The sequence below is a fragment of the Diadema antillarum genome, unplaced genomic scaffold, assembly GCF_040938485.1.
Source record: "Diadema antillarum isolate AM-2024a unplaced genomic scaffold, OU_Dant_1.0 seq00001416_RagTag, whole genome shotgun sequence".
Classification (NCBI taxonomy): domain Eukaryota; kingdom Metazoa; phylum Echinodermata; class Echinoidea; order Diadematoida; family Diadematidae; genus Diadema; species Diadema antillarum.
In genome coordinates, this window is record NW_027272168.1 from 660,055 (window position 1) to 670,174 (window position 10,120).

The 10,120-nt window shown below is 38.4% G+C and overlaps 1 protein-coding gene across 1 annotated transcript; it reads right to left on the bottom strand.

Moving 5' to 3' along the window:
• Positions 1–311: 311 nt before the first annotated feature.
• LOC139709238 (dolichol-phosphate mannosyltransferase subunit 3-like) lies at positions 312–6,517 on the bottom strand. Its single transcript, XM_071621192.1, has 5 exons — positions 6,511–6,517; positions 2,693–2,820; positions 2,147–2,176; positions 1,424–1,501; positions 312–561 (listed from the first exon to the last, which is right to left on the bottom strand). The coding sequence occupies exons 2-5, from the start codon at positions 2,813–2,815 to the stop codon at positions 508–510; spliced, it is 285 nt and encodes a 94-aa protein (XP_071477293.1). The 5' UTR covers positions 2,816–2,820; positions 6,511–6,517; the 3' UTR covers positions 312–507.
• Between the last annotated feature and the right edge of the window lie 3,603 nt (positions 6,518–10,120).

Consider the following 10,120-nt stretch of genomic DNA (forward strand, 5'->3'; position numbering starts at 1 on the left):
TTATTGCTATCCCACCGAGATACAAAGAGGTTTACAGTTTCATTAATCCTTCAAAAATGGCTGAAACAAAAATATGATATCAAAGTAGCAGCATTGAAATTCTACTGGTACAGTGTATATGTCTACTGCTCTATTTTTTATATGTATTCTCTTAACTCAACAAATATTGTTCCTAATCTGAATTTCAACTCGGTAGTAAAAATGTTCATCAAACATTCAGTGATTTGCAAAATTGAAAGATAGATTCATTACAGCAAAGGGCAATTTCCCCTCTGAAAAAAAAATAAAATAAAATAAAATTTCAGGTGGATATGCAGTTCTCTCTTCATCCAACCTACATTAGCTGCCAAAACTATTAAAAGTCTAATGGGCTGGACTACACAGAGCACAGTTTATCATACATTTGGTCACTTTAGAACCATGCAATAATTGTATTACCACATTTATACTGTTTGTAGAAAAATATGAGATGTCTGCACATTTCACGAATATCTTGCTCCGACCTCGTCATGAAAACTTGAATCCTTTGCTGGTCAGATCCTTCCTTGCTTCTAGAATTTCCTGTAAAGAGGAAGGTAAAATGGGATAAAAGCAATAAGACTTATAAAGCATAACATATAAACATATAGAACAGTTTATTAAGAGGGATTGATACTTCTCGGAAAACTCTCTCCTTTTTTTCTATTTTCAATATTTTCTCATTTGGTAGTACAGGGGACCCATATTAAAAAAAAAAAGAGGACCTAATCTGATGATAATTACTGTCTTATTATCAGGCTCACCACTATATCATGGTACAAAAACAAAGGAATATAGAGAGTTGGATCTGCAAAACATCTGACCTCATAATAACAAGGAACCTCTGTATTTATCACACAAGTACAGTCAAAGTCCTTTCGACAATTCAAAGCATATCAACTTTATCTGAAAGCAACTTGTGCTATTTATCATTTCAGATTCTTATGGCCTTTCTGTCATTACTCGCGTTGCAGACCCACTGCCTTATAAGCATTACAATTATATTCAAGCACAATTTGACAAAAATTAATACATTGGAGATCCTCTGACAAAAACATCAGTGAATACACTTAACAAGATATGGACAAAGGATAAAAACTGAAATCAAGGTTCCTGCTACATGGTCTTGTCATCTTATATTTGAATTTTGAATGAAATACAAATTGTCAAAATTCTTATATTAGGAGTTAAAATAGATTGTGGCATGTACACTTATGCCATACGTGCAAGCACAGAAAGCTCGGAGAGAACAAGTTTGTGTTTTGAGTCAAGGTGTTTGCACAGTTATTGTGCTGACAGTACAGCAGCAAAATGTCAAGAACTAAAATATAACCCTATCCTGAGTATTTTGTCAAATAACTTGCTAAATTTTCTATTCCCTACTAAACCCAATATTGCTTCTCACCTTCTTCAGTGAATCTGCAGCTTCATGGCAGTCATTAAACGTTGCAACACGATATCCAATGGTCCCAACAGAGTAGCACTGTGAGATGAGATGGAGAGAATTTGATATTATACTGTAAATGTGGATACTTATCGTGCAAGCAATTTTTCGCACTTGGCCAAGTAAGAAGAATTTTGTTTTGTTTAATTCCTCAGAATCAAGACATTGCATAAGATAGTGGTACATATAGTCAGCAAAAATATTTCTGTGCTTTTATTTTTGTGCTAGTTTCTGGTTGTGCTATATGCACACACACACACACACCAAAAAAAAAATTCATTTTTACATTAGTCAATAAAGATGCTTCGTTTATATGATTCTGATTATTAAACAAAATTATCTACAAAGGAAATTCATAAATTCAATAAAGATTACCACTGAAAGGTTTCTGTTTTTCATCCATTACAGATCTAATCATTCAATACAGGTTGCATGAATGTCATGCTTTGTACATAACACACATCATATTATCATGACTACACTTCTCCCCCAAGGTAAACTTTGCAAAGCACATCATAACTTTACATGGAAATTAACACAAAATAAAAAGAAGCTTTAAACTGAATGCGTGCCAGAGGTGACACAGACAATGTACAGACTTAAGTATAAATTCAATTAAGTAATGGAATACAAAATCATGTCGTCAATGTTTTTTTTTTTTTATCATACATCTATATCACTTACCCCAAAGGCAACCAGCAAATAGACAGGAAACTGAAAGAAATGACAGGACATGAAAAAAAGGACTTTAAAATGAGGGAAATACGTAGAATACACCAATTACATGGAGCAGTATGTAATTGTATGTAAATTTATAACATCCTGCAAAACTCCACACATCAAAATATTATGGTAATTCATTTTGTCATTGACACAGAAATCTAACAAATCACATCTACAAATTGCTTGATAATGAATTTTATTACAACGATCAAAGATAACACAGGGAGCAGTACAAAGCTGCATGCACAAGTAGAATGACGTACCATCCACTACCTATAATTTGTTACCTGATATGCGAGCTGCAGGTCAATATATTTTAGTCTGTTTTTCTTCTACTCATTGCAGTATTACTTGTTTTGGAGTACCATTCAGTTTAATCACTTCCATGGACAAAACTGCAGCTCAAACAGCTATGTTATCATAATTCCAGGTTATGTTTTATAGGGAGATGACGAATACTGTGTACCGGAGTTATTTATGGGCAATTGCAGTATGAATAATACTTACAGGCCAAACAACCTCTCGTAACCTCTCATCTACTTTCATGGGCAAAAGATTGAAGACGATGGCACTCCATGAACTTGCCAGGAGAACGAAGACAGTAAGCCATTGCACCAGCTTGGTCGCCATTTTACCTGTTTGAGAGTATGAAATAGAATGATCTAACTCTTTTTACAACATATTCTGAAAAGAGCGATCATGAAATGCTCACTGAAATTACAGGCAATGCTTCAAATATTTGACTTGATGATAACAAATTTGCTTCTGCTAACCTGAAGTACATTGTATCTGGAAAATTTGAAGCAAAACAATTACTATTTCTAGTCTTGACTTCATGATAAAAGTAGAGGGTAAATTTTCATATGCAGAAAAACCAATATTGAAAGGGAGAATTGGGGTTACACTTTCTGAAAGGGCAGGAGACAGAAAGACAGTTGATGTGCAGATGTGCTGATGGTATCAAATTCCATAAATTTAGGTCCACTTTCTGTTTTAGTTCTTTAATGTCCATTAACATATCCATAAATGTTTGCAACTTTTTTTTCATAAAATGTTTTCATAATAATGATCTTAAAACTAGAGAAAGACTACTGATACGTAAACAAGTCGCTGTACACACACAAACATACTCTAGGATCCATGCAGACAGTATATACAAATTGTATTTAGATCCATATATCCCTGAACCATTTCATAGTATGCTCGGGCCTGTACGCCCTATCACATCGCGTCTTCTTCTTGTTGTTCGTATTTTCCTCCCTCTGTTTATGCCGGAAATTGGTCAATGAGATTCATATGTTGTAAGACATCAGTCAGGATCAGAGACCTTCCTACAATGTAAACAGCTAATATTTCACAGAGCAGAGTTGGAGAAATATGAAATACAAGCAAATCATGTTGAATTCAAAGATAGAATGGAGGGAGTACATCAGGACGTCATCATTGACAGATCAGAGGAGGTTGGGCTCATAAGGTAAAAGAGTGGCAAAAGTTGACTGAAATGAATTTTGGGTGCAGTAATCATTAGTACATAAGCGGTGGTCCAGCAGGCACTTCCTGTTCTGTTCATACGAACTCTTGATGAATTCCTGAGGTGTGAGGTGGAGCGGCAGGAGGCAACAAACTGGACTACAGTCTCATCATCCTCTTTGCAGAGTAGGCATGTGGGTCCACTCCAGTCTTGACCTTATGGAGTCTTGCTGAAGCAGGTAAGTGGATGTCAGGAGCTGGGCTCTTGCTGTCAAGGCCTGATGAATGATATGGGACAGTGGGTTTCAGGGGTAGAGTAATTTCAGGTTGCTTTGCAAATGGGTCCAATGTATCCAAAGTGTATAATACGTGAGCTGGTTTGAGAGGGATAGTTTCTGTGAGGTCCTTATGTACGTGTCACTGTTGTGATGCCATTCTTAAGTAATGTCACTAATAATGAGACCTTTCCAGTCGAGGTATGGCACGGGCTGGGTGATGAGTTCATCCAGTTTGGGCAGGTTGAATTTAGCCAGAGTGAGCTTCGGAGCAGAGATAGATGGGGAGCAGAGCTAACTGCATGAAATAAGGTAGAGCGCTCAAACTTCGAGTGAGTGGTCTAGGCCGAGGCGTTCCTCAAGGTTTTCAGTAGGAATTTCTCAAGGTCATTTCATCAAGAGATTGGAAGTGCATGTACATGTACATGTACATAGGCCAGTGAGGAGTGAGGACACTCCCATCCACAGTAGGGAGATCAAGTACCCCTTGAAGTGAATAAACATGTTTGTGCCTGATCAAGTTTGGCAGTCATGCTTCAGGCTAATCAGAGATGGTATGCATGGTCACCCTGCCCCATCTATCTTTAAAGCATGCAAGGTAGGCAGAAGGTGTTCTATAGATGCACTGATAGTGTGAGGATCAGGCCAAGACTTAACCCCGGGTGCCCCTTGTACACCAGGTACACAGTTATAGTTATACTGTGTGGGCCCAACGCGTTAGCGTTGGGGCTGGTCGCAGTTAGCCAAGACTACGAGTGTTAAGGCCCGGTCCCACTGCACTTACGGATGCAAAGAGGATGTAAAACGTAAAAAAAATCTTGCCATCCGTTGGAAAACGCTACGCATCCACTGTGTACAGAGACTCCAACTTGATAAGTGCAAAGTTCCTAGGGTTGTAGATGCTCTCTGGCGCTATCTAAGGTTTATTTTTTCAACATACAGTACGATAGAAATAAGTAAGAAATCCTTTCCAACGGGAGACAAAGAGCCAGGGCGGGAGAAATTAAATCTCAAGCGGGAGAATGGGAGATTTTGCAAAAATGGGTTTTCGGCGGGAGATCTCCCATCGAAAACGGGAGAGTTGGAGTCTCTGTGTATACTCATCGCATACGTGTTTCATACGCTCTATCCATCGAGCATCCGTCCACTATGATTTCATCCGCGCAAAAAGTTTTAAGCTGCTCAAAACTTTTAGAACGGATGAACTTTCCGCCATGTACGATGTAAATCCGCGACATATACGAGCAACAAACATTGTATGTCCGTTATCATCCGTTAAACATCCGCTGTCCTCTGGGCATCCTCGCAACTCATCTCCGCTGTAGCTGAAAACGGAACGAGGGAGGAAAGATATGGTACATGGAACGTCTACACATCGTTAATAGCACGGAAATAGAAAGGATGTAAGCGTATGAATCTCGTATATAAAGTATTTAAAACGGACAAAGCATTTGTTTCTGTTAGGCGTACGTGATGCATCCGCTTCATCCGCTCTGCATCCGCTCTTTCCGCTATGCGTCCGCTTCGCAATTATCCCCGGTAACCCATTCCGAGCTGTCATCCACTTCCATCTGCTTTCATCCGCTGCTGGCTATAGGCTTCCGATGAACATCCGTTTAACATCCCCACTACATACTACCCACGTCCGTTCTTTTCCGTTCTGTTTTCGCCAATTTTCGCCAATTTTGTCAATTTCTGGAGCAGATGAATGCGGATGGAGCCATTCTCGAAATTTTGCTCGTCTGCTGTGTCCTTTCTGCACACGTTTCGTGTCCATCGGCCAGTGGGACCGGGCCTTAAAGAGTATGGCTGGGGTTCAAGCACCGGAGAGAGCTAGCATAAAACATGTAGATTCTGACCATAGAATTTAGAAAAAGATATAGAACTTGTGCAGAAGGCTAGGTTTTCAGCCTTTTCAAAATGACGATGTGGAGTCAGTTGGGTCGAGCAGCTGCATCCGTGTCCTTTGACCAACAAGTATGTCTAATTCCGTGAAAAACTTCTCACTTAAGTTATAGTAATGACATTTGCTGGGTCAGTTTTTTGCTTCTTTAAAGAAAGGCAAACTGACCCAGCAAATGTCATTACTATAATTTTGATAAATGAGAAGTTTTTTGCAGAATTAGACATACTTATCGGTCAACCGGGCACCGTGTCCTAGACTTCATTTTTTGACATTATCCTGACATGTTCACAGGAGACCTTCTGTTGAATGATCCTATAAAAATAGATAGGGACTTCATCATTTCATTGGATTGCCTTTGGCCAGGTAAGCACTCACACTCACAGTCACACACACACACACACCTACAAATTGTAACCGCAGCAGCGACCTCATACGGACAAATACGTGTTACAGCGCCCCGCGACGGGGTTAACACACACCCAGACTAATCCATGCGACAGCCATAATATTCATAAATAATCAGCTGATAAATACTCAAACTCAATAGGATTATTTTTGCTATAATCTAGAAGTTCTAACACGAGTAGCCTATGTCATATGTCTTGCTGCTTATTCATAAGAATGAGGTGTCAATATCATGCATGAGGCATCTCAAAGGTAAGAAAGTAACTCACCTTTCCTGTTCTGTATGTAATTTAACCTGACGCAATTTTCATGCAATTTACCGACGTGGTGGTGGATGGACGACTTGCTTCTTCGACGCCAGATTATATGCTATGGTAAGCCGCATGTGATACTTTCATAATACAAAATATCAAACATACACTGCAGTGAGGTGCACTTCAAGTCAGTTTTCTGCTGGTCAGGCCCACTTTGATGGATTTGATAGCATCAGCCACATTTCAGCATTGGTTATTTGTGTGAATACTTTGCATAGGTCTACTGATTACATTCAAATTGTGTGCCATAATTGTGAATATAAATTATATGAGTTATTGCCAATTGCGTTCCATAGCTACGTAATACTAGTAACTGACGAAACTCGCACATGTGAGTGAGCGAGTTACTGGAGCGCTTGAGTGTACGGACTCCACCTCCTTGGTCTGCCAGAGTTGCCCGGCTCCATAATCATGAAGGCAGGGTCTCGAAGAAGCTAGACGCGCGTTGCTGAGAGCTGGTAGCTTGCTTTGGAAAACACAGCGACACGTGTCAGCGTATGAAAAAGGCCAACATCGACATCTGGCAAGTTAGAAAGTGTTTTGCAGGAAAGGTATGTATCGATCACTTTTGTGGTTATTTTGGGGTCTTTTCATAACTGTGAAAAAAAGGGGACATTTGTTATGTAGTAGACCACTAGTCTTACATAGACTAGCTAGGTCTAGAGACCAGTAAGTGCCAGTAGTGCCAGTATGATTGCAGTGAGGTTCCCCACGACAAAGTCATGAAGTGCAGTGGATAGATACATTGTAGTACACGCATATACCAGCCGCAACCATTGTAGTTCATCCGACTTTTTATATATGTTGGAAATGCAAAATACTCTTTTTCTGAGTTTGATGAGCAATGACAATTGATGCCATTTTTGCAGTGCCAATTACTGAATCCACATGACCATGATGACATGGGTATAAAAGTGAGTAATATGACTTTTAAGCATCATACCATTTATGATAATTAGGTGATCCGAGTATCCTCTCGGATCACCTTCTGTTTTTGTACGGATTCTTTCTTCTTCTTCTTCTTTTTCTTCTTATTTCTCCCCAAAAGTTGTGCATCGATTAGCTCAGAAAGTCCTCTTCCTATCAATTTCAAACTTATACCATATATGTATTGTCTCCCAAAGACGGCAATCGAACTAAAATCAAAGTGATCAGTCGACCATGACGTCACTATGACGTCATTATATGAAAACACATTCTCAATCATATCTCATTAATGGAATGGAATTTTTCAATGAAATTTACGTCACATATATTTCAAGTCAAGCGCATTCTACTCATATTCTCAAAATTCATCTATATCTTAAAACGTGCGCGTATGCGCGCGTTGAAATATTTGTATGCTCAAATCGAGCTCAAATTTTTTTTGCACACGTTTCAGACCATTTAGAATTAGAGCATTTTTTGAAAAATTGAAAAAATTTTACGGACGCGTACGCGCGCGCGCATATACGCACGCACAGCTCATATGCAATAGAAATTTCCCGTTTTTTCACACTTATCGCCTGCCTGAAATGTCAGGGAATATGTCTACCAAGTTTCAAGTCAATCCGACTCAATATGACGTCATACGGGCCCGTCAAAGTTGAAATTCCGCGCGCGCGTCAATGGCGATATACAGTGCAACAATGGCAAAAAACTGCCAATTTTAAATCCGATTTTACTCGTCAAGATGGACGATGACCCCCCATTTTCTTTACATATTCTGAAAGCTGATGAGTCTTACATATTATTTCATGGGTTGGCGATGCTGGAAAAATGATTAAAAGATATCAAATTTCTTGATAAAATAAAAAGAGTAAATTTTCAAAATGACGTCATCAAATTACAAGTTCACTCGAGCGTATCTCACTTATCCTTTGCCAATTTTTACCCAGATTTCAGTATGTTGTAGCTTACTAAATGCTCTTTCATTAATATAATTACAACATTTTGATTAGATGACGGCATCACCTCATAATATTGGATTAAATGTAATCTTGTCAAATTTGACCAGTTTACGTGTTATCTTAATGGGAGTGCAGTTTTTCTGGATGTGAAAATTGACATGACTATCTTTTTCGAGCACTAGCTCACCTATGCTTCGGTGAATTTCTCTAAGATTTTAATATGTTGTAGCTGAGACTTTGGGCTATCGTAAGTGTGCCCTTCATTTTTTCATACGTTGTCGGGATCACGTCCAAAAACTTGGTTGAAATCAAAGCCTATCTTCGATGTATTTTCATATTTCTTTCTTTTTCCAACTTTCTTTGCAATAACTCAAGAAAAACATACTCTATCACTACCATATTTTGCACATGTTTAGTTCATGTCACGTACATTATTTCATCAAATAACAACTACTTCATCAGATGCCATCTTCGGTATGTAAATTAGGGTCAAAGGTCATAAATGTTTCATCCTGTATCTTGGTGAATACATGTTCTATCTTCCCCATATTTTGCACATGTAAAGACCGTGTTACAAGGATCATTTCACAAAATAACCACTTTTTGCTCAGATGCCATCTTGTCTGTGCAGATCGGGGTCAAAGGTCATATGCACTTCTTTCTCTATCTTCGTTATGACGTGTTATCTCTATGGGAGGGAATTTTTCTAGATGTGAAAATTGACATGATTGTCTTTATCGAGCACTAGCTCACCTACCCTTCGGTGAATTTCTCCCAGATTTTAATATGTTGTAGCTGAGACTTTGCGCTATCGTACGTGTTACCTTTGTTTTTCATATGGTGTCGGGATCACGTCCAAAAACGTGGTTGAAATTAAAGATTATCTTCGATGTATTTTCATATTTCTTTCTTTGTCCAATTTTCTTTGTAATAACTCAAGAAAAATAGCCCCTATCAACCCCATATTTTGCACATGTTTAGTTGATGTTACGTACATTATTTCATAAAATAACAACTACTTGATCAGACACCATCTTGGGTATGTAAACTAGGGTCAAAGGTCATAAATGTTTCATCCTGTATCTTGGTGAATACATGTCTTATCTTTCCCATATTTTGCACACGCAAAGACCATGTTACAAGAATCATTTCACAAAATAACCACTTTTTTGCTCAGATGCCATCTTGGGGGTGCAAAGTGGGGTCAAAGGTCAAATATACTTCATTCTGCATCTTTGATAGTGTATACGGAATTCGGTACCCAAGATGGCAGGTCTGACTCCCTTTTCAAAATGAGAATCCAAACATCACACGACCAATGTCCCTAATCTCAGGTGAAAACTCGAATCATTGATTTAAAAAAAATCGGATCACCTAATTTGTCAGTCTTGACAAATTCCGGGTCTAGTTGTGTTGTGGTTTCGTAGTTCAACTTCTAGTTATTGTTATTTTAGAACATTTTTGTTGTAGTCATTGTTATTGATTTCATTTATGTCGACAGTTGTAAGAAGTAAAAACAAAAACAATAACATGTCTAGCGTCCCTATGCCCCAACTGCTTTCTTATTCGAGGTTGCCTGCTTGATCTTTGTATTTCAATTGGGGGGACAAAAACTCAAAGAACAAAGAAAAATATGACCTATTCCTCAAAATTTGTATTTTTTTTTTCGGGGAAAG

Excerpts from the sequence above, each read along its gene's own strand:
- LOC139709238 (XM_071621192.1), bottom strand. The coding sequence starts at position 2,815 with ATGGCGACCAAGCTGGTGCAATGGCTTACTGTCTTCGTTCTCCTGGCA. Across the intron at positions 2,177-2,692 it reads TACGAGAGGTTGTTTGGCCT|TTTCCTGTCTATTTGCTGGT; the intron begins GTAAGTATTATT and ends CATTTCTTTCAG. Across the intron at positions 1,502-2,146 it reads ATTTGCTGGTTGCCTTTGGG|TGCTACTCTGTTGGGACCAT; the intron begins GTAAGTGATATA and ends CTCATCTCACAG.